This window comes from Bombus pascuorum, chromosome 14, assembly GCF_905332965.1.
Source record: "Bombus pascuorum chromosome 14, iyBomPasc1.1, whole genome shotgun sequence".
In the NCBI taxonomy this organism is placed as follows: Eukaryota; Metazoa; Arthropoda; class Insecta; order Hymenoptera; family Apidae; genus Bombus; species Bombus pascuorum.
The window spans coordinates 3,637,842-3,662,861 of NC_083501.1; the positions used below are offsets into that span (position 1 = coordinate 3,637,842).

Below are 25,020 nucleotides of genomic sequence, written 5' to 3' on the forward strand. Positions count from 1 at the left end.
ATGTTTTTTTTACATAATTGATAATTGTTAGAGCAGGAAATTTCTTGCACAAATTCAGCTTATAATAATTTTTTTACACTTATTATTTTCGAAATTATCGAATAAGATGGAGAACTTGATGTATGAATACTTTTAATGTCAGTATAGATACGTTTCATATGGTTATTTAATGATATAGTTATATTTACATAAATATTAAATGTTCAATCATTATAAGCGAATAGATATGCAAGAATGGCTGAAAAGAAGACCACGAAAATATTGTACATGTTTTATATATACTAACGTATTATATCTATAATATCATGTTAAAATAATTCAAGCTATAGTAAATGACAAATTCATCTGTCATTCATCTGTCTGTTCACCTTAAGTAAAATGAATTTGAAGAATAAATTTATTTCAAACCGTTAAGCATAGCCATTTTTCATAGACTCTGTAGCAAAGTGTCTTCTGTTTGTTTTTCATTGGGGGGAAGGGAGGATTCAGAAGGAATAAAATTTTGGGAAAATTGGTATTTTTTCTTTGTTCAATTTCAATTGCATCTTGAATTTAAAAACTTAGATTTTGCTTAATTTCATTTATTTTTTGTCGTCTGTGTGAATACACATTTCGACCCCAAAAATCAATATATTACTTTCTTTTATCTTTCAGTTAAAGTCTTATACCCTACACATGGAGGCAAATATTTTTCAGTAGATACATACAACAAGTCTGTAGAAATTTTTTCTTATAAATACATTATGAACACGTAACACCTACGTGATCGCAGTCAAGTATACAAAGAATTGAAACGCAACAAAGTTACGAAACGAGTTCGTAACTTTTCCGCGATATTAATATATCACTTGTGTACCTATAAAGGATACAAAGATTGAGATGATGAAAAAGCATTACAGATGTTACACTTAGAGTAGTAATGATCCGGCAATATTACTATTCATTGGTAATTTAGATACAAGTACTCAAAAATTAAGTAGGTAATTTTTTAAAATTTGTTCTTTACATTAAAAAAATAAACATGAAAATATGGGTCTTTTAATTAAAAAAATATATAAAGTAATTCTATTTTTTTTTATCAAAAGAAATTGTAATCGTACAATTATAAATGTATAAAAATTAAGAAGATAACTAAAGCAAAAAATGATTTAAAAAATGCTTCACTCATAATCTGAGTACTTCTACCTTCTAATTCTCTAATCTCATTTCGGTATTGACAAATATAAAATCTCGCTTCGACATTTTGAAGTACACTTGAGCAAATTAATTCTTAGAAATTGCTTGTATAAAAGGAAATTAATGATAGTATCAAAGAGTTGACAATTTCGTCGTAAGAGTTTGGATAGAAAGTAAAGAAATGTTAAAGGCTGAGCACTGATAAACGCACTTTCCTTACATATGTCGCATAACAATGACAATCTTTTGTTTTTAATTGCAACAACAACGACAGTCTAATCACTAGCACCGTAACATGACATTTATAGTGTCGTTAAACACTCTTTTTTTTTTTTTTTTCTCATTCTTTAACTCTTCAATAGCGGAATTGACCTTTTCTACCCATACCGTTGTGATAGACCCTGAGTGGTGTGTAATTTCCATTTCCATTCATCGCTAAAAAACAGTAATAAAAAAAAGAGTAATAAGAGAAGTCATATTAATAAAAAAAAAACATCAAACATTGGGAATGTAATATAATGTAACGATAATATAGAATCAATAAATTAATATTGAAAAACCACTCACTTAATTCATATTCCTTAATAGCAGCTTGCATGATAAATTGAATAGTTAGTTCAAATTATCAGTTATAATATTAATTAAATATTATTGTTAATTATACATATAAATCATCAAAAAGTTACTTACCCTGTACGATGGTGGGGGGTTGTCGTGGACCTTGTATGGTGTGTGCATGACATCGCGGTTTTAATAGGCCGTGATATAGGACGAAGTATAAACCGGCAACAGCCGCAGCAGCGACGGCCATACAACGGTAAACGAATCTTAACGAGCCAACGATGTCAGAGTCGCTGACGTTGATGTAAGCACCAACCACGGCTCCGATGCATCGACCTGAAACGAATTATTAAAAACGTTCATTATCACAATATACAATGCCACATGAATGAATATTGAAGTTACTAAATTGCGTGTATGAATTCATCAAGTATAATCTTAAAATTGCATTTAGAATGCATACCAACGCAGAAATGCGCAATCACAGGTAATGCCTGAGCAGTCACAGTCAAGTGACGCGGGACGAGATGTCGTAGGTAAAGAATGGCAGTAACCCACATGATACCTAGCGTGAAGACTTCAAGAGCCTCGAAAATTAGAGACCACCAAGGTTCTGCCACGAAGCTTAAGCCAGTAAACCTAGTAGTTTCAATTTTTTTAAATATGTGAATTACAAGAGAAATTTTATTATATAAAAAACTTACCTACCTAATAATATACACAGTGAAGGCAGTGATGAGAAGGTTACTGTGACCACAGTAGTCAACTAAATGTTCAGATTTCCAAAGAAATAGAAACGCTGGAACAGCTCCGACTGTCATGGCTACACTAATGGGAAGTTCGTCAGCTCCTAACTTTTGTAGATGTCTAAAAAGAATATTCTGTCAGTATGATCTAAAAACATTCTATATGATCTTAACTATCCCTTAAAAGATATCTACAGCTATTTGGATATTTTCATGAACTTCTGTATTCATAAGAACCTATCTATATATTTGATTGTTTCACGTATTCATTACGACGACAGTTCGTCAGAACATACATTTACTGTAACTGTACTCTAATAGCGTCAAACGACTACGCAATGATTCTTACAAAGGTAGATAACTATCCATGGCGCTCCAGAAAGTCCCCATAATGATCAGTACAATTACTAGAGCGACAGTTTCACTACCGTATCTCTTGATAGCGCTCATGGGAAGTGCTAACATGCCACTTCTAGTATGCCACCACCATTCCGGTGGACTGAGAGGCATTCCGTTCGCACAAAGAGCTACCAAGGCTGTCAAGAGCATCATAACAACGTGTATACCGATTGGCAAATAATAGAAAGAGTTCAAATTTTCTATAAGAGTGCATAAATAGCCGGTTAGAGGACCGAAGATGGCAAAGCCAAGTGAACCGAAGGCCAACTGTCGTCCTACGTCTCCGCGTCCACAGGATGTTTCTCTGGTGGCTATTACAACTGCTGCATCGATCAGAGCTACAGCCGTTGTTGGGAAAATGTCTGCAGCTGATCGAATAGCTAAGTATGTCCAGAATACTAAGTGGGTCCAATCTTCTGTCTGTTGGCATTGACTCTCTATGAGAACGCTATCTGGAAGTAAGTATTGTTTTATATTCAAACTTGTTATAATATTAGTGAGTTAAACAAATTTCAATTTAGCTTTTATCTCTTTAAATATAAATATCCGCAGTCTACTAATAGTGTAATAAATAGTAGTATTACCTGGAAGAGTGTATGGATCAACTAAGCTACATTCAATGGAACAACTCTGATAAACTTCTGCCATTCTGGTTTCAAGTTCAGGAGGTATACGACAAGCAAAGTACTCAGCCAGAGGATATGCACACCAATCTCGATCACTTTCATTGTTCAAGGCTTGTTTCAGAGTAGCATTTATAGCTAGATTGCCTGAATATTTGGTGTAAACATGGCAAACAACACTATCACCCTCTTTAAAACATAAATGAGGTGGTTCGTTTTCAGGCATGGTGAATCTTCGCGTTTTTTTCGTTTCTTCTTGTTCCTGCAACATATTCCATATATTTAAATTACTCTGTCTTTATACAATTGAGAACTACAGGGTAGGGACACAATAAATCATATTCTTTATTCTTTATAAGTGTTATAATTATAATTTTGAAATTATAATTATTATAATATATTATAATATAACACGTGGTTATAGTTATAATTGTGAAATTCAATACGTCGTCTCAATCAATCGTATATTACCAAAATTATCTTTTATTTCTTGGCACTTGGTTCAGCTTTTTACCTGCACATTTAGCTGGGCGTATATTTCACTCTCGAGAGGAATCACCGTTGTTTCGCCACTGCCATCTAGAACAATAACATCGGAATCGGTCGTTCCAGAAGTAGTGGAACCATCGTTATCGTTGGAATCCCATCGTTTCGATCCTATAGGGTAACAAGCATAATTGCATCCTTCCAGAAGCAATGGGCCAACTCTGGTTTCGTCAGACCATCTGTGGCAAGAAATATCATCTTTGCATCTTTCTTGCAACACCACCGCTCCTGTTTGATCGCAATTGAACTTTAGATCAGGTCTTCTTTCTCTTGGAGGTTCAATGCGATCAGCTGTTGGAATCAATAGAAGAAAAGCATAGAAAATGGCAGAGAGGAAGCAGGCAATGGCAATCATCACCCTGAGGTAACGACCAGTCGAAGTTTTGTCGCCTCTTCCTTGATGACCTGCTAACTTATCTGCGATTGGAGCGGCAAACAGAGGCCCTAAGATCGCGACTGCTGGCGAGATTATTGAGATCATTCGGATCTGGTCGATGCTCAATCCCATTTCAGTCATGTGTAAAGGAAGGAAAGGGAAGAGACATCCTATTCCTAAAAAGATAATTATGTTATCAATATTGGTGGCAAATATTTCAATATTTCTTTATTAGATATGGATAAATATCGCAATATATGTATCTTAACCCAAATATATCTATTATTCTTTCAAAGGTAAGATTGCAGGAAAATTATTTATATCTGTTTTGAAATCTCCGATAACATTGATCATATCTATCTTATTATCTCCTTTACTTTATTTTTATTCTCTATTATATTATTATTTTTCTTGGACAGATGGAATAATAAATTATTTTTTTGTCAACAAAATGCAAAAAATTAATTAATACATTCTACTTAAATTTTTTTAAAGAACTTTGTTTCTTTTATATTTACAAAATAAATACAAATTCCAATAAAATTGCACACTATTTGGTTCGTTTCTCATAAAGTTTTCCAATCATGATATTTATTCTATATGTACCTCCAAAAAAGAGGAATAACAGTAGCTTCAACGAGAGAAGATTGATGTTAATAAACTTCTTTTTGGGCAGGTCCTTGGTTGTGTCCATTCTCTCCGTGGACGCCGTGATCGACATCTTATATATATTATAAAGTTTCTCTTAAAAGCAGGTACAAACGATTCAGAAGAGATTGACGACCTACGGTCGTCTATTATGCTGATGACCCTCCTTTAATTTCCATTTTCATTAGTCTACTTTTACGTATGTCTAAATCAAAAAGAAAAACTTGTTTAAATAAGGCAGTGCATTATTTATTATTTTTTGTTTATTATGAAGGCATTTAGCAAATACGCATTTTGTTTCATAAGTTGAAAAGTTATAGACCTAGAACCTTAACCATACGCTTTTGTACGAATATTCCATGGGACAATGATCAATTTATTTTGAACGGAACAGATCAATTTATTTCCAAGAAGCAATAAGCAATTCGTTTTAAACGGAAATGAAATAGCGGCTTCACGATTCTTTGATTTTTCAATTCCTCCAGTGAAAACGTGCAATCACACAGATCATTGTGGATCTAGCAAACGAGATAGTAGTCAAACTGAACTCACTACATCGAGATGTGGCGGAACGCCGTCCGTTAGAACGCTCAACTTCCGGTGCTCTACCTTATAAATACCTCGGATGCTGGAATCAGAGTATCAGAGAAATTATAAATGAATACATCGAGTTAAATATTTGACATAAGTAAATTATTATTAATAGTGATTATTATTTTTGTTTAACTCGGAGATCGTTTTCATCCATTCCACTCAGATTCTCCCCTAAATAGTGCTTCGTCAACGGTTATTTATCTTCAATCTTATGAACTCTTCCGGATGCGTTCCTGGACTCGCAAATTACACTCCATTCCAAAGATGGCATGGGCCAGACGATCGTGACACAAGTTTCACATACAAATAACCGACCGCTCGATTGTACGACCATACACAAGAGTTCTTCTCTTCTCCTACACGAAGCACGAAGACGATCAAAGAGACCGCAGTAGAAACTCGTCGTTCATAAGTTATGAGTTATGAACGAGGACTAAATAAAGAAAAGGACGACTGTACTTCCAGGATATCAATTCTTTGGTCTCATCGAGGAACCGCTTCCTTTATTGATAAAAGGAGATACTATCTTGATCTGTATCTCCCGTGTGTATATGAGAGGGTTCATTACGTGGTCTGTGTATTATACGTTTGTATGGTATATTACCCGAAATCTGTTTGATGGAATATATTGTAATTTTATTAAACGGACAAAGAATATTATTTGCAATAAATAAAAACTACTAATTATTTACTAAAGGAAAGTAGTTTGTGTTTTACAATTATGAAGTCACAATTTATCCAATTTATTGCTTGCGGATAAGAATGGAATTATAAATACTGCGTGCCTCTAAATCATGAAGTATAACGTTTATCATTAAACGTAACAATTTTTTCAATTTTCTAGCTGGGTAATTTCTATATCCGATACGAGAAATACAGAAATTTGTGGGATTTCTTAATTGCTCGTAATTTTGTCATTCTGTCAAAAGATCAATCTTCTAAGTTATCTGTGAAATATCTAGTAAAAACGAATATTTAGTTTCAACAGGATGGTGCAAATTTCTATGCGTAACCTACTTTTCTCAAGACCAACGTTCTCACGTAATTCTCAATTTTCGCCAGTACAAACGTCTCGTAATCCGCAACTTCCTTATTTTCGTCGGGTTTACAAGAACTGACCCCCGCGATGAAGGTTCTCATCATTCTGATCACATTGCTACACGTTCCATATTGCATTTCCTTGCTTCCGAGAACTCTAGATCTCCTGAGGATTTCCATTCGTTCCGAATGTAACGACCAAAGTTTTCAATCGTTTCGAATATCATGTTTCAAAACTCGTTAGATAAGATGCATAGAACTATCATATTGTACCATGCGACACATACACGCATATACTTATATAGTTATAGATAGTTTTATATATATATAATCAATAGTTACATATCTTCCATTCCATGTACTGCCATGTAGTCAACAATGACCGATGCAACACGCTCGAGACCCATATTTCATGCAACTGTACATGAATTTATTAGAGATATGCTATTGAATGTTGCGACGACAGGGTGGAATTATTTAGGTGAACAGATACAATATGGTCGCGACAGATTTTCATCGAATTTAATCTAATTCATGAATAGACCCCGGACTTCAATGTAAATTCATATTTTTAAAAACATTCGTAAAAGAAAAGAAGTTGGATAAGAACTTGTATCGTATCTTCTTCGCTATTCCAGAACGATCTGATAATTGTAGAATTCATTGTACTATGAGATTCATAATCTTTCACCGTTTGCCTGTTCCACGAACTTGTTCAGCAAGATTTTCGCTTTCCAGAGCGAAGGAGAGAAAGAACGATCAGCAAGAGACACGTATATAATTAGCATTATCGGAGTGATCTTTCGATTACAGGGAGACGTCATCATCACGAAGAAATCAGACGATGACGGCATACCTCGTCACCTAGCTCGCTTTCATTCGTCCTCTTACATGGCTCTTCACAATTAAACATCCGTCCGTTTCGTTCAATCATTGTCCTCCCTCGCGGATGTTACCACCAGTTAGCGACCGTCTTAATGCCTTCGAGAAGGAAACGAGAATTACCGCGATAGTTATATAGCTTCAATTATGTAGTCCCCACTTTCCTTCAAATTCTGGGCCGTCTACTTTTTGGTAACAAGGCAGATGTGTCATTTTGAATAGATAATTTTAAATGCAATTCAATCGATTCTTTATCTCCGTATTTTTATATATTTTTCTTTGCACTTTAAGTTATATTTTTTATTATTGATACAGACAGGCAAAAATCTATAATTTGTTTATTTATGTTTTTCTCGTCAGTGGTGGAACTGTCCTTAACATTTACGTTTAAGATGGCTATTTATACTGTATACGAATCTTTGACTAAATACATGTTCGTAATAAATATCTTACAGCTTCTATACAGATACTCAAATAGATTTTAAATTCTACTAACATAATCGTAATGACGTAATAAAACAATGCATTATAACAAAAAGTTCAAAACACGGAATAAAATATAAATTAACGAATTTCTTTTCTCTCTGATTTATTTATCCTTTGTATCAAATTTAAAATTCAACTAATTTATCTTAATCCATCTTCTCACGTCCTACTTGTATCACACAGTGAATCCCTAATTAATTTCACATTAACAAGCTTGCTTATTTAGTAATTGATTTCCAAGACATCTACTTCTTTCTTCATAAAAAATGTGTCTGGTGTCACGTCTAGTTTCTAGGATATTGATTCATAACAGCAGATTAGCTGACTCACCCCATGTGACCCAGAAAATCAGGAAGTCGTAGACCGATTAGCAAACGTATTAGTTTACAGTAATCGATGAAAACAGCATCGGACGTTGATAAACGTTTAACACCCTTACATATTGAAAATCACAAGAGAAACATGTAACAAGTACATTTCTGCTTACTTTTTGACGTTAATGTTATTTTATAGTTAAACGATCTGTAATTCTTTGAAAAATAACTGATAAGTTGACATTTCATAGAAGCAAAAGATGTAGTAATTATTAAGACGATCAATATTTTAATATCTAATATTTTAATGTTATCATGAACAGTATTTTGAAAATTTTGAAAAGAACGAACAAATACATGTTTAGGTCCGAAACCAAATTGTATACGGACAACGTGGATAATATAGAATTGATTAATAGTATACTGTGTTAAAATTGCTGCTCGTAAAAAATAGGAAATATCGCTTATCACGCCAACCTCCTGTAGATTTCATACAGAAAATCATTGATACAGGTACAACAAATTTTTATAGCGATTTAATGCAAGCCTGTGTTAACAAAACGATAGATCGAAATCGATACTAGAATACAGTGGTTGGTTCTGTACAATGCTTTCTCTATCGGACAAATAAATACTGTTTAGCAATAAATTGATATAACGTTCGCGGATGAGATAACGCGGTCATCGATCGACAATAATACCGGTGTATTTTGGGACCTAGCTGAATCTGTGTTCGTACGAATATACGACCGTGAAGTTTATTTTAACATTGGAAATATCAATAGAAAATTGATACTAAAATTATTCTAATAAATATCGCCATGATGCGTGTACAAGAGAAATTTATATTGCAAGGTCTTGGAAGATTTAATGAGAAATATTACTGTCAGTACTGTCAGTACTATCAGTACTTGTGCACGGACAGTTGAGGAAAAAGAATTCCCAGAATTATTAAATACTAGGAGCGTGGAGGAAATAAGAAACATATTCCACTTTGTACAGAAGATTATAAAAATAATAAAAATGAATGCTAGTCGAGTCATAATAAAAATTAAATTAGTATGTTATAGCGTGTATCTGCGTGTGTCGGGTATACGTCTGAACGTGTATTGATGTATGTAAATGTTTATATTATAATGTACGATATATGTAGTGGTAGATATCTACGAGCTGCTTTGCAATAGGCTGTGAGGCTGAAATCCAAATAAACAGCTATAACGAGGAATATTCATCGATAAAAGAGAAGAAATTATACTCACAAATATTATCGTAATAGCGTTAAAAATTCGAGAAATTTATATTACAAAATCTTGGAAGATTAATAAGGAATATTCATCAACGAAGAAGGAGAAAATCATAAAAATATCTTCTCCAAAGAAGAATGAGAAGTCACGTATTCGAAGAAAATGAATCATTTGTATATTATCGAGAAAGTCATTCGACAATTCGCAAAGAAGACACGAGTGAATTATTGCACGAAGTAGAGCGACTGGCGTACAGTTTTATCGGACGGAATTCGCTTTTACATCTGACAGCTCGATTATTATTAAGCCGTGTGAAGCTAAAGGCTATTTTCTACCCCTTTCCCTCTTGCGCGTTACAACGCTATTGTGTTCCTCTCACGCAAATGAGTTTTTGTTTCATGAAATAAAGTACGCAAATGTTGCGTTTGACAGAAATCCATATCAAAGCATACAATCTAATACCTCGAAAATACACAATATGACTTTCACATTTCAACTTTCAACTTTCAAATATCCATAATCACATTTCAAATTGATAATTATGCAATTTGGTAAGTTTTCCCAATTTTCTCTAATTTCTGATCTAATGTCTTGACTTTGGTCCATGAAATTTATCTCATTTCAATCGTTTCAAGCATATTAAAAAATTTAGTAACGTCACCGATGACCACCACCGTGGCCGTCGACGTTGTTAACCACAAATATTTAAACACACAAAGCTATTTCTTCCTACAGCCTTGAAACAGTCGTTAAACCCCTGTCTCCCTTTGCTTCGGAACTACAAGGAGATGGCGAGAGCTGAGAAATCTCGCACAAGTTGCCTGTATATGCGTTCGATACTTCAGGTTGATGGTGAAACAGCCCTAACAGGATTTCAATGCATGACGTTTTGCCTTCGAGAAATTATGTTCTTGGTGCAGCAATTTCTTATGTTTTAAACGTTTTCATTAGAACACGCGGAAGTACTATAATAAAATCAGGACTAAATCAGCTCTAAGTCGGTACTAAAATTATTACAAAATAATCCAAAATTTAGCAAAATAGATTGTAAAACTTTAATATTAAAGGAATATACAAAATAAAGTATAAGAAATGCTTATTAATTTCTTGAAAACAAAGAGCCACTCATTCAAATCCTTTAGGGGCTGTTTTACCATCAGCATGCACATAGCCAAATCATTGGAGATCTTGCGCTTGTTGCCATCTCCTTGTTAGCTTGGAAAGCCACGCAGACAGTGAAACAGCTAAGCAAATTTACTTGTTTATCCAATCGATTCGAAGAAATCTTGGATTTTAATTCCACCGACGCGACGCGACGCGACGCTTACTGGCGACGGAGACTGGCATTCTCGAAGTGTCTCCGCCAGTTTCAACGACAAGCGTCTCTCTTCCTAGATAGAGCCTGTCCTTCGAGTGCTCCACTTCGTGTCAATTACGATTCTATGACAGTAGATCCGTATTTCGATTATCTTGCAATCAGCTTTCGAATATGGAATAAACGCGGCGGAGCCTGTAACGAGTGCGTGCACTGGAATGGCAAGTCTAACTGGGTTAACAACAGGTCATGGAAGCCTCGAATGTTTTCGTTCTAGCTACAAACTGCTTCTACACATATTCGTGTGTTTTCAAAGGCCGCGGTTGAAACATCGCCGAGCAGAAAGTGCACCGTGAAATTTGTTGGCTGTCGATGTCTAGTCCAGATTCGCGATAACTATACAAATTACTCGTACGCTGGCTCGTTTTGCCGTTTCTGATAAGATCATAATGATCGTTCCACTCGTCTTATTGCGAGAGAGTAGTTTTTCGGAGTAACAAGCTCGCCACACTTACGTACAACACCGCTGAATGAAAAGTTTAGTGGAAAACTTTTTACGAGAAACTATTTACGTATTTCTATAAAAATCTTCTTAATGTTTAACATATGTAATTTATAGAAAACTTCCTTTTTGTACTTGTGATTCGATTGGACAAAATTTTCCTATTGGAACAGGATGGCAGTATGTACATGCATTTTGCGAAGGTTACAGCATCCTTTGCTTTTAAAGCGAAAGAAAGTTTTTTCGTACATTCTTTTGAAAAATAAAAACAATATAATTACGAACATTATTTCCAAATGTAATTAATTACAGCTTCGATATTATAAAATATCGTAAACAAGATATTTGTTTAAGGGAGACGTTGCTTCTTTTGAAACCATAGCACGTTTTGAACTTTTAAACGAGAGTGTATACACAGAAACTTTTAGCGTGAAAAAATTATTAACGCCAGTAAGTGAACGCATTCAGAGACGCGAATTTATGTTTCTACATGAATGAGCGTCGCGTAATAAAGAATTAGATAATTAGAAAATGACGACTTTTTGTCAACAAGTTTACACTGATACTTGCAAGTCACGTCTATAATTTACGCTTATATCTTGAATGATTGGTAGTGATCTATCGCTTTTATATCCTTAATAGGATAGAAAGAGAAAGTAGTGCAAGTGATGAGAGGTACGTGTGCCAAATATGGCGTAAATAATTCTAATTGGCGATGCATGATGTTTCTTAAGGATACTTAAGGAGTTTCACGCAGATCATCAAACTCGTCACGTGCGTAAACTGTTCACACTGTAATTTACACCGGTCATTCTTTTCTATTGCAAATAATGCAAATATATACATGCCGGCTATAAATAGTTGCGTGCGAACGTCGCCTTTTAAGCGGTCGGGATTCGTTTAATACTTTGCTGGTCCGCATTACGGAGAACGGAAGTGGTCGTGATTATGCGTGTACAACAAATATAGCGCGATTGAATATCGTACTTTACAGTTACAGCTCCGCTATCCATTTCCAGCTCGCACAATATCACATTGTTGGCATTGATCATAATATTCCTATCCTTCCTGTAATTCAAAATAATTAAAAAGAAGAAAATGAAAACTAAAATATTACGAGGGAACCTCTTGCCCGTAATTTCTAGTTTATCGTGATCTTTTCATAATATCGTGATGTTTGAAGTACGTTACGCCTCAAAAGCATCCATACACTTTGACTGTTTTAAGGTAACTGTATATGAATTTTATCAAAGTATATAAATTAATTAGAACTCACTAATTAGAAATCACTGCTGCTGCCTTTTTATTAAAACACGTCATACTTTCGAGCGATGTTCCAAACGAAGAAACTGGGAGAATAAAATTTTTTTTCAGAAATGGATACATAGACGAAGATTTTTCTTGAGTTACGGTATCTGCGTGACCTCCGTACGACTAGTTCCTTACGTCATCGGGAACAGGTTGTCGATTACGTCAACGTTCGCTGTGTGCACCTTGAAATCTAGCCTTACGTTTGATGCGACTATAATTATCACGTTCATTCCCTCGGGACCTCGTTACGAATACATAAATGTAATAAATACTTTCGTCTCTTAAGACGGAGATTAAAATAGTAACAGTATAGCATTACCAATGTCATATAAAAAGTAGTATGATAAATATCATTAACGTACGATGAGCCATTTACTTTGATCAAAAATACAAGACGCGCTTTTAAAAAATTTATTTTTATTTATAGGATACCATTAATGCAACTAAATTCTTCGTCGTGGAATGTTTCCTTGCTGCGTTCTTTTCTCCAGAATTTTATACACTTCGAAAGAAGCCGTTTTTTAAGACGCCAGAAGCTTCGAGCTTTTAAGAGGGTGAATTTTTTAACAATCTCGCGGCGGGCTATCATTATTGTCACAGATAAATTTCTCGCATTGTCTCCTTAATTGCGCCGCCACTTTTCACGCGTTCCTTAAAAATTTTCTTTACACAAAAACGTACGGAGCATATACGGTGGCACTAAACATTCAGGATTAATTAAATTTTTCCATATAAATCTTGCGTACCATGGATAATTAAGAAAAACGTTGTTCGTAAAATATATGTTGAAAAAAGAACTCCGCTAACTCTTTAACAAGATTATATTATATTCTACGGGTAAGAATCCTCTCTAATATTAACCCTGCTGCGTCTCTACGGTCATTTACGACCTAATTGTATTTCCCTAGTAGCAAAAATATCTCACATACCTCGATAAAAGATGTAAGAAAGTTCTTATTGTTGTGTCTGACTTTCTGTTTCAATTTCATGTTAAATCTTCTTAAAACGTTATTCTTTTTAAAAAGAGGCAAATCCTCTTTGTTTCTTAAACCGACAAGTCTGAGATATAAAAATCCGAGAATCACTGCAAAGCCAATAAAACAATACCTATAATATTCCAGTGTCATCTTTGGCATATATTTTATTTGAAAATTTCAAGAGAAAGAGGACGTTGTGAGTTATACAGGGAGACTTTTAAATATCCATCAAAGTTGATCGAATAATTACAGTAATATTTACGAAGAGTCGTCGCATTCCTTATCGACGATTTTCAAGGATCGTAAAAGAAAGCGACTTCCTGTCTCGAACAGGAAACCGCCGTTTACTCGTGCTCTTCGTTCGACCCATTATCTTTGCAAGAGAGCATGCAATAGATATTCATATTCATCCCTGTCTGTCGGTTGTCCAATCTCGTAATGGCACGTCTTAGCAGTGCAAGAACACCAGCCAGGAAAATGACTTTTTCACTCGGAATCTGAATATCGCTACGTTCAACAGGAATTCCTGGTGCTCTACCGGAACTCTGTTAGATCAGCACTCAGACTATTGTTCAGACTGTCGTTCAATACGAACGCAATTTCGAATTTTCATTATGTTCCATTCTACACGTACATTTTTTGATGTTTTACATATTTGTGTAGTTACGTAAAACACATTTATTTGTACTTTTATAAAATACGTGGAAATCGATACGTGGAAATAATTTTTTTTTATATACACACATAATGTGAAGATCCCAGGTTTGTCAAACCTTCTCAGTATATTTTACGGGCACGGGAAAAAAATGTTACATAAAAATAGATCTTTTAAAGCTTGTGCTCTTGTATGCTCCCGTGCATTTCAACTAATATTATTAGTGAGATTTTTAAAGTTACAAGTTTAATTTAAAACTTTAAGTTTCGTATGTCAAATTAAATATTTAAAAATATACTATATTTACACAATATCCTTTTCCGATCTATACTCATAAAATATACCGAGGAGTTTTGACTGGAACAACCTGGGACGCTCTGTATGTAAATTAGATTGCAATGCGTGTTGTAATCGTCAAGTTTGAGAACAAAAATATGAAATAAAACCGAAATTACTTCAGATGCTATTTTTGTAAGGGAGCCTTGACAACGGTAATTTGTTCGATGTTAAGACTTTGGAGTTAACAGCACTGCACGAGGCTGAACTGTCGGGCCTTCCGCTTCCATGATTTCATTAACCCAATTCCGAAGCTTGAAGTTGTCGTGTTAGGGCGAAACGTGGGCGGAAGGACACGCATGATATTTCTCACAGAAGGGTCACCATTGCGTGCAGGTGTTATCCACGTGTATCTCACCATATATTTACTTCGTAATCTTTAATTTACTGCCGGTTAATTAATTGCAATAATAGTCCAGAGCGTTTCTAACAGAAGCAATTGAGTGAAAATTATTTTTTTAACAGAACAGCGTTCACATCTAAAAATTTAGGACTTGTAACCATGAGACTTTCAAGCTTAGAAAACCGAGGAATTATTTTTAACAAGTTTATAACATATTTATAATTTATCATCTCTGATAAAGGTAACCGATTTGAAGCCATTTTTTAATAAGACAAAATTTGCACCTGAGAATGTATTTTTATAATTGTAGAACTTTTAAAGCTTCAAACTGTGAGAAATTCTTATTAATGAACTTACGACATGTTTAATGGTTGTTATTTTACCTAAATATTAAACATAGTTCGGCATTGAAAGTGTTAATTAATATATGCCGCGACGTTACACGATAATTACATGTTGTTCAAGCTTGTTACCTCCGGAGAAACAATCGCCACTGTTCGTTAACCTGCTATTAAGAATTTACAACGTCGGCGGAACTTCGGGCGTTACATAAATCTTCCAGATAACGAGAGATGCAAGCAGTTCGCTTCCACCGGAAATTCTAAAGTTCTCTGATTTTTAATTTCGATATTATATCGCGTGTTCGAATAATTTCGTCAGACATTCGTTAAACGAGTTTTGTAATTTACTTTTAACGTGACGATCGATCCGATTAACCCTATTCGTGCCCCTTTCGATTATAATAAACGTTCGACTACTTTTCTAAACAACTGTACTTCATCGTTTTGAAATACGGTGACAGTACCAATAATTCCATTACCTTCGAATGAACCGGCAGTAATCATTTTATATGTATCACCAAATATCGGTAAAGACTTCAACATTTCTAATTAAATTACCCCATCGAATCCAAATATCTGTAAACGCTTTCCAAATTAAATTAACTCATAATCAAAATTAAACGATCCCATCGTCTTCATACACGATCAGGCAATCAACAAATACCACATCTCGCGCTTAAAAGCTCAGTAATCAGAAACTTGCTGGAGCTGCTATGTAAATCCGCGGAAGGATTATGGCAATGCTCGGGAAGCCAGTCGTGCAACAGCTGCGTTGAAAACTAGGGGCATCAAACGTGTAATCGCCATGTAGGGAGACGTCGCGATGGTATTTGTCATATCTGCATAATATACTCTCGAAAGCCCTGGCTGTAGTTTCTTGCATCGACAAAGGGTTGCGGGGAACACCGATGAGGGGTGAGAAGAGATAAAGAGAACCGTGGTCCAGGGGTGAGGAGTTGCGAGATGATGGGGTTGAATTAGGCGTTGAGTCGTGCAACAGCACGAATGAGTAATTCGAATCGATCGTAAAATCTGTCTCGACTAGTGCTTCTCTTTCTCTCTCCCTCTTCCTTTCTCACTCTTGTTCGTCTAGCCGTGTACGAAGCGAAAAGAAAAGCAACCTCTCGTCGCCTCAGTCTAACGTCATCGCTCGCTATAGATTCCCGAGCTCGACAAACGGATCCACCGTGCTCGATCTCGGTTTACGTGTTTTAGTAGAGCTTTCGCTGGTCTCAAGGATAAACCAGTCGTTCAGTTATTCCGGCTAGAGAGACGAATATCGCGTCTATGGTGTTAGTCCGTGTCGAGAATTTTAAGGTCTGGTATCGTTGTTCTACATCTTCCTTGCCGCTAATGAACGTGGATCCTGTGGCTCCTGAGAAGGATCCAAGCTATTACGTTCGAGGTCTAATATCGTAACTGTTGCTCAAAGCAATTTGGATCCGTGTACATGCATAGTCGTCTATACATGGTGTAAAGGGTGCGTTACGAGAGCAGTGAGATTATATTGCGTTCGTAGCTTGACAGGAAATTCGCTTGGGGTGGTAGAGGAGAATATTTGAAATTGAAGTTTCTATCAAACTGCAACGATTGTATCCTTTGTAGCACAGCTACGTATAATAGCATATTATAAATCGATCAAATTGATTTTTTAAAATCGATATACAACAACAAAACTGGAATTTGTAATTGTCAAACCCTTATAGAACCATCTTGTTGCTTGACAAATTTTTTATCTTCACGTTCTCTTCGACTTTTAATTATATGTCTATTATATAATTTAATTATATGTCTCACAGACGTCTCGGTAAAAATTTCAAGCTATTTCAAATTTTATCAATACGATCGTGATAGACGTGTTCCATTTCAGTGGTAACGAAATTTCAAGAAGTTTTATGTAATAAGCATATTCGTAAAAGTTCTCTATGATAAATGTTCAAATAGTCGTACTTTCGCAAGCCACTGTAAAGTAATTTAATTTAAAAAGTTGTATGTTTACAGATACTTGCTGACATAAAAGTGATACATATGGTTGCTGGTATTGTTCTACTTGAAAACGAACTTCCGCTTTTGAATGAAGTTTATTGTCGAACTGCATCGAACTATGTTCTTTTCCTTATACGTGCTTCCCACAATAGCTAGCTATTCGATTGATTTTACCAAGTTCCTCGATATAATCAAGCCAACTTAAAATATTCCAGCCACCCTTATTATGCTTTCCTATAAATAAACGACCTTGAGAGAATAGATCCCAAATCTGTTATCATTGCTGCGGATTTACGACTTCAATTAGAATTTTATCGATTCGATTACGGAATACTTACGTGCCTATCATCGAGAAATAGTTGAGAAATATAGTTAGAGTACGTTAGAATAATCAATATCTTCTCTGACAATTGCTAACATATGATCTTGCATATTAAAACGATCTTATATAATCATAGGAAGATGAAGAGTACTCGAAATATCTACTCGTTAGTGCAAGGAGGACTCTCGAATCCATGAATGCAATTAGCATTCCTTTTATAATAAAATTTTAATCAAATCTGAAAATGTGTATATATGTATACTTGTAAAATTTGCAAGATATTGCTAAAGATAATCCTATTAAACATCGTGGCTTATTAATATGTATTAGATTGTCCCAAAAGTTTCTTTCGTTTTATAAGAAAATAGTAGATACACGGCATTTCATAGTAATAAAACAAAATGGATCGTACGTAATTCAATAAAATAATATGTGCATCTATTATTTCCTTATAAAATGATAGAAACTTTTGGGACAACCTAATAAGACCATTTTTCGTCTAAATATCTTGAAATTTCTACAAGTATACATATATACACATTTTCACATTTATTTCAAACCTCGTTGATATAATTAAAAATAGTCGAGTCTCGTTACAGTGCTAATGAAACTTCAAAATGTTTCGTATATGACACACAACGTATTCGCGAAAGATACAAACGCTCGAATACCTTTGTAAACAATTCTACAAATTTCGTCAAATTCTACGCAAAGTTCGATATTAAATGTTAAAATGTCGAAGCTTAAGTGACTCGAACGATCCTACCTTATTATATTTCCGGGTGAAATCTTGGATTCCCTGCACACCGTGTGTGCAATAGTGTGCATGGATCGGATCAGTAACGTACGCTGCCGCGTACATTGTTTATTTTCACCGGAGGCAAAACGTATAGGATGCTCGACGTGTATTTACCACGGATAACGGAACCATGCCGATGCTCGAGTCTTCCTCGTTGCGCGTGCGAGTTCGAGTGAGAAAACGGGACAGGCATAAGGAGAAAGACGACCAACGATGGAAAGAAACGAGGAAGAAACCCGTATAGTATCGTCATCCGAACGAATCCGGATTCACAGAGAATTTCTTCGATCGAAGATTACATCCCTCACGCGACGGTAAAAGTAAAATCACGTTCGCTCAGCGCCTCCGAGCACAATGAATTTTACCGTACTGTTCTTGTAGAGTGTTTTTGACGGGTAACGGTAGTCGATACGCGGCTACGCTCGTCTTGATCTATCTGAGAAATTATGTACATCGTCTTACGACGGATTCGATATCTCTGACCGTTTAAGCGGAAATTAGATCTCAGCCAACTCGACCTATCACTGAGGATATAAGAGATAATTAACGCTTGTAGTGGCTGCTGGACCTTGTTAAACTTACATTATATGGTTTTAAGTCTTTCGACTGGTGTGTCGTTGGGCTACTGAGTATCATGACAATTTAGGGTTAGACTACTCAGTTTTGGAACTTTTAATGCAATTGAACTTTACTAACGATTTCTATTACGGAGGACGTAAAGTATAAAATTAAATTAAATACCTTGAATTTTGGTAATTTAACGTAAGTTATTACAGTCATCTATAAGCAAACGACACTAAATATGCGAAAGGTATAATTATTTATGACGGTCGATATTTTTAATGCCTTCAATATTTTTATATTACGATTAGGTATTTTGAAAATTTTTAAGGGGATGAAAGAACCAAACAAAAATAGAATTTTTCTTCATTTCCATGAAGTGTTAAATACGAAAACCAAGTATTTAAATATTATTGTATTTTGATAATATTTAATATTTCCATCGAAATATAATTTTTATTTTGGATCATATAGATGCGAGAAGAGCGATAGTAACTAATTATAATAATTGAATTACACACTTGAAAGAAAATGTTATGGATAAATAAGACAAAGCTTCAAGATCTCTTTTTCTTTCGGTAGCACAGGCAACAACCGGAAGAAAGGAACAAAGGCGGCTAGAAGAAACATTTAAAGTGTCCAGCCAATAGGACCTACACTTTTAGTAGCAAGTATAAGAGACGTGAATTAAGAATTCCTTGAATGTCAGGATGGTCTCGAATAAACAACTCTTCAGACTTCCACCAGTTTGAAAAGAGAGTTTAATAAGTTGCTCCACAAATATTTTAAAGAAAAAGTTTAATAAAAGTTTCCCTATTACGCGTTCGTTCGATAAAATATATTCTTTTTTTATATCCTTACCTCCGAGAGATCGTATACACGCGTGCTCAAATAAAACGAGAACGATTTTAATCCAAGTGTGTCGGGTGCAAGTTCGTAATTATTTAGTTTTTCATTTTCTTGCGCTGAAAAAATGCGTGATAAAATTTACATGTTAAGAGAAAATTAAAAATAGAAGAAGCTCGAAACCATGTTCATTTAAATCTATGGCGAAATAAATTTCTCATATAGTAAGAGACAATAATACTCGTACAATTGGTTTACTGCAGAAATAAAACACAAAAATATTTTCAAAGATTAATCCGCAAATAGTATATAATATTTAAAAGAGGATCTTAAGAAAATTTTGGAAAAAGATTGAGAAAATGTAGAACCAAATTTCCTTAAAAACTTAATTAACGACAAATTGGATGCAGTTACTTGAAAAAGGATGCCCAAGGAATAATAATTATTACACATCAATTAATGGTATTAATTAATAGTATTGTACGAATATTCTCAACTAAATGTTACCATTGTATGTATCTCGGAATTTGAACGAATTTTCATTATATTACATTATATTACAATCTTTAATTGTTTGGTTCATCTTAAAACCCCCAATTCACTACGTGTATAATAATCAATAAAATATAAAATATTAAACAACTATATATGTACACCTCATAACAAATAATGAAATCTTTTTTGAAACTCAAAAAAATAAATATTTAAATATATTTAACAATATAGAGAATATTTACTCCTCTTCTGACTTCTACATTCCAACTACAAATATCTTTGTCTCTCACTTCAACATGAATAAAATATAACACAATCCCCTGGGTATCGATGCTATTAGTACGTATTTTTAAATGCAATCAATTAGTCTTTGCTATTATTTTATTCAAATTCGTTGCAAGAAGCATTATATCCTAACTGTACCGAACGATTTTCAATGTAAACTCCTGTATTATTCATTTCTCCATAAAAACCATTGTCTGCTTTCGAACTACTGTAAATTCGTGCGTAACGATAACACAGTTACCCTCTTCGACTCGATGTTCTCGGATATAAAATTTCCATGAATTTAATAATTCCTACTAACGAAACTGGAACGTTTCACAGCGGTATTTTCACAAATTTCACGATATCCGACTTGGTGTTACGGCGTAATGTAAGAGTAAAGTCGGCCCGATACAACTGACCCGTAATTAACGGGAAAGGTATTGACAAAAAGTTCAACGGCGTAAGCCAGATTTAATTAATAACCGTCGAACGTGGCTGCCGGCGTCGGTCTCGAGGAACGGAATAATTTTTCCTACGATAATCGCATTTTTTAAATTAATTTCCGGCTGGTCGCGGCGGCTCGTGTTTTCTGTCCTTGATATTTCTGACGATTTCCGTGACGAGGAACTTGATGGTCCTCCAGCGTGTCCCTAAAGCGACTTTTTCATCTGTTGGAACCGAATATACTCCCCTTCGCGGTCGATACGAAATCACAAAGGTTAGAACGTAATTTCAAGAGAACAAAGAAGCGAGACCAGTGGCGGCTCTTTTTTTAAACTTCGTTTTGAAATTCTCAACTTCCGCCATTATTAGCGACGCGATCGAATTTCAACTTCTGTCGAACAAATCTCCTCCATATAAGATATAACACCGTGGTCCTATATTCGAGATTCTATGACTCAAAATAAAACGAAAAATAAGAATAACCAAATTACGTTAGAGAATAACCAAATACACCAAATTATTTAGAAAATTGAGCGAGAATTACAGGCATCACGTGTACGTGACTTTGTCTACTCTTAACTATGCAGAAGTGGACAACCGGCAGGAGATTGGTCTACATGAGAAAATACGTTGAAAATGTAAAATAAAGTTTTCTTCTGCATACCGATAGCACTGTATGTATACAATTTTCTAAAGATGTATCCCAAGTGATTCAACGTGATATGCTATTTGCATCTTTATAACGCAAAGATTCAATTAGAACGAATAAATATCGACCACGATATCATCTTTATAAAAAGAATGGAACTGGTTTCTACGAATTCTGTTAACTGATACGTTTCACGCTATAATTACAATAGTTTTGACGCATCGGTCGATTTAAGGATCACAGAAAGACATAAATAACCCATGAGATAAAAAAAAAAGAAATAAATAAAGGAAGATGCCAACTTAATCTTATTTACAAGTAAGGTTATATTTATAACCTATTTCAGTATTTAGTGTTCTTTGTACTTACTAATTTCTTTATTCTTATTGATTTTATAAATTAATTCCAATAAAATGTTTGTTTCAGAAAGAACATGAATATATAAAAAGAGAAAATAAATGTGAGACTTCATCATAGCTTAAAAAAGAATAACACGTGCAGAACAAATGTATTTGCAGGATCATTTTCATGGACATTTTGATACACGTTACTCATAATGTCGGTTCATTGTTATTCGTATCGTTGATAACTCGGCAAGTCATACTCTTATTAAATATCCAGCTATCCAAGAGACTCTCAATTAAATTACTCGTAATCAAAATCATCGTAATTGTTTATTCTTTTGTCTTTCGTTATTGCATAAATATCCATAGTCTAGTTATCGAGCAATCTCCGCTACTAAGCATTATGGAAATTTCGATCGATAAGAAATCATCAACTCGTGACTTCTACTTGTACGTAAATGAGTAAAGATATGCTCGTGTGTACTCGTGACAGAAAAAAGTGATTATAAACAATATGAATGCCGTACGTGGAAGCTAGTACAGTCCTCCTTATAACCTAATCAAACTCACTCGTACGATTTCACCAGTACGTAATGAAATGTCATGTAGAATTTCAATCGAATTATTGCGAATCGATTCGAAAAGGACTTGAACAAATTATGATTATTATACCGAAACCCAATTATTATAATCGTAAACAATTGAAGTTATCCAAAGAAAAATGTATCGTACTTCTTACCCAATATATTATATAAGTTAATAATTGAATGTAAAATAATTAGATAATTCTTGAGTCCAGGATTCAAGCTTATATTCATTATTATTATATTCTCTTTATTATATATTTTAGATAAATTGGTTAAGTAACGAAAAAAGAAGACAGTCAGTGCACTTCTTCACTGAAGGAATGAAAATTCATCACGGTGAGGCAATAAATACATAAATATGATACTATAATATATATATGTACTATGGTATACAATGGCGGACAAAAGAAAAAGTCACACTTGTGTATAATAATCACAGTAAATTAATACTAACTTTGTTCTAAATTTTGTATCATGCTTGTAATAGTCATTTATTCCACAGATATACGTCACAATTTAATTGTTTTCGTCAATTATAGCTCTGTTGTCTAAAATTGTGGTGATTTTCATATATTATTTTGTCCTCCACTATACATTGCATAATATTATTATACTATGTATATATACTATGTACGCATAAATTTTTGTATTTCCAGTTATAACATACTATCAAGCACATCATTAAAGTGTATCAAAATCGATAATAACATAATTACACATTCTTTTGACAGAAATCAGTCATTAACTGGTTAAAACCAATCACACGCGTGAAACGAGGAAATACGTACACATAAATCATACACTCGTCACACTTCTATTAGTTAAACCATGTTCTAGGTTCACAATTGGATAACTAGCAGAAGATCGTGTAAAAACACGTAGAAAACCTGTGTTTAAGGGCCACGATAGTGGGCGAAAAATTCGCCACGGAGGATGTCGTCCGTTAAAAACAATTGACTATGATTTAAGATGAAAACGGGGTCACATAGATCCGAGTGGAACGAGAGAATCAACGGTCGCCGTACGCGTGTACCGAGATACTTCGATCGGTGTATCGAAGGGTTGTTGCCCGGGCTACCGAGTTTTCCGCGATCGTAATGAAAGAAAACGTGAATGGAATCACTCACCCCGGACAGCTTGACTCTATCAAGATATCGTTTCGTTTGATGAGGCTCGTAACAGGTATCCCAGGCTTGAATCATGAAATGTCACGAAAGAGCGAAATGATACCTTCCACGATGGTTCCAGTACGAAGTCTGGTGAGCGACTGTTGCGTCCCGGTTTGTTCCACGACCACGACTCCCTTGCACACCGGCTCGCGCTTCTCCGCGCGTAAACGTCAATGCGAGTGCTCTCTAGCATCAGCCCACCTTTGCAATACCTTTCGTGCACCTTCGGCATACTCCTGGTTATGCCGTCAAGCGATGGAATTCGTTTGTAAATAAAGATGCCACCGCGAGTTAAGTTTTTATTACTGTTCCTCGCGGGGAGAGTTCCTTTGTTGTCAATATAGTATTGTTGTGTACGACGAAGATTTTCTATAGATTTATGTAGATTGTTTTATTTAACAAAGCACGTGGATAAAATTTGAATGTGCAAGATAGATTGGTTGTTTAAAAACATACAAATTTAAATAAAAACTTGTATTTTATAAGAGGTTAATTATCTAATTGCTTTATTATAGTGAAAATTGAAAGAAATATTTTGTATGCTACTTTATTTATTGTAGTATTTACATTTCACATTAATTTATATTAAATTCCGTATTACATAGTATATCATAGTAATATTTTATATGTACGTATGATCAAACTCCAAATTTTTATGTATTTTTATATTTTTATAAAAATAACTAAAAAGATAGAAATTTATTTCATTTACCAAATGTAATAAATACTGTATTTTGTATATTTTTGCATATCATATATATTGTACGCATTTTTCAAATTTATAAATAAATGCATAAAAATCCACAATCTATATATATATATATATATATATATATATATATGATTATGAAAATAAAATAGAATACTTGGTAAAAAAACATTTTATTGAAAAATAGATGTATATGGAGATACTTTTTGTAGCCAATGTATAAAGCTAGTATATTTTAAAAATGATTTAAGAATTGTAAAATCTCAGAATATATTTGATATGCTGCATAACTGTTTTAAGGTGTACCGATTATATTGAGTGACAGAGGAATCATTACTATTATAGAATTAATTAGCATCTGGTTCACGAACAGCTCGTACCTGTTTAACTTAATTATATAGGGTGGTACACGCAGCACTGAAATTGAAA

General features: G+C 34.4%; 1 protein-coding gene and 1 long non-coding RNA gene across 5 annotated transcripts; one reads left to right on the forward strand and one right to left on the reverse strand.

The window, feature by feature from the left end:
• Window positions 1-565: 565 nt before the first annotated feature.
• LOC132914012 (uncharacterized) lies at window positions 566-24,009 on the reverse strand. Of its 4 annotated transcripts, none has more exons than XM_060972753.1 (11): window positions 23,841-24,009; window positions 5,628-5,703; window positions 5,034-5,280; window positions 4,020-4,603; window positions 3,467-3,767; window positions 2,833-3,334; window positions 2,446-2,604; window positions 2,201-2,376; window positions 1,867-2,073; window positions 1,744-1,767; window positions 566-1,611 (listed from the first exon to the last, which is right to left on the reverse strand). In XM_060972753.1, exons 3-11 carry the CDS (start codon window positions 5,146-5,148, stop codon window positions 1,532-1,534), a joined length of 2,148 nt encoding a protein of 715 aa, XP_060828736.1. In that variant the 5' UTR covers window positions 5,149-5,280; window positions 5,628-5,703; window positions 23,841-24,009; the 3' UTR covers window positions 566-1,531. The 4 variants fall into 4 exon arrangements, with proteins under 4 accessions (XP_060828736.1, XP_060828735.1, XP_060828737.1 ...); XM_060972752.1 differs by having other exon boundaries at window positions 23,837-24,009; XM_060972754.1 differs by lacking the exon at window positions 5,628-5,703.
• On the forward strand, window positions 3,766-4,210 carry LOC132914019 (uncharacterized). The gene is made up of 2 exons (XR_009659501.1): window positions 3,766-3,865; window positions 3,930-4,210. It is a non-coding gene; the product is annotated as an uncharacterized LOC132914019 (long non-coding RNA).
• Window positions 24,010-25,020: the final 1,011 nt, after the last annotated feature.

Bases quoted from the DNA above. Each gene is read 5' to 3' on its own strand.
- LOC132914012 (XM_060972754.1), bottom strand. From the start codon at position 5,148: ATGTCGATCACGGCGTCCACGGAGAGAATGGACACAACCAAGGACCTG. The intron at 2,377-2,445 runs GTAGGTAAGTTT...TGAAACTACTAG, and splicing joins TTCACTGTGTATATTATTAG to GTTTACTGGCTTAAGCTTCG. The intron at 1,768-1,866 runs GTAAGTAACTTT...TTATCATGCAAG, and splicing joins ACCCCCCACCATCGTACAGG to CTGCTATTAAGGAATATGAA.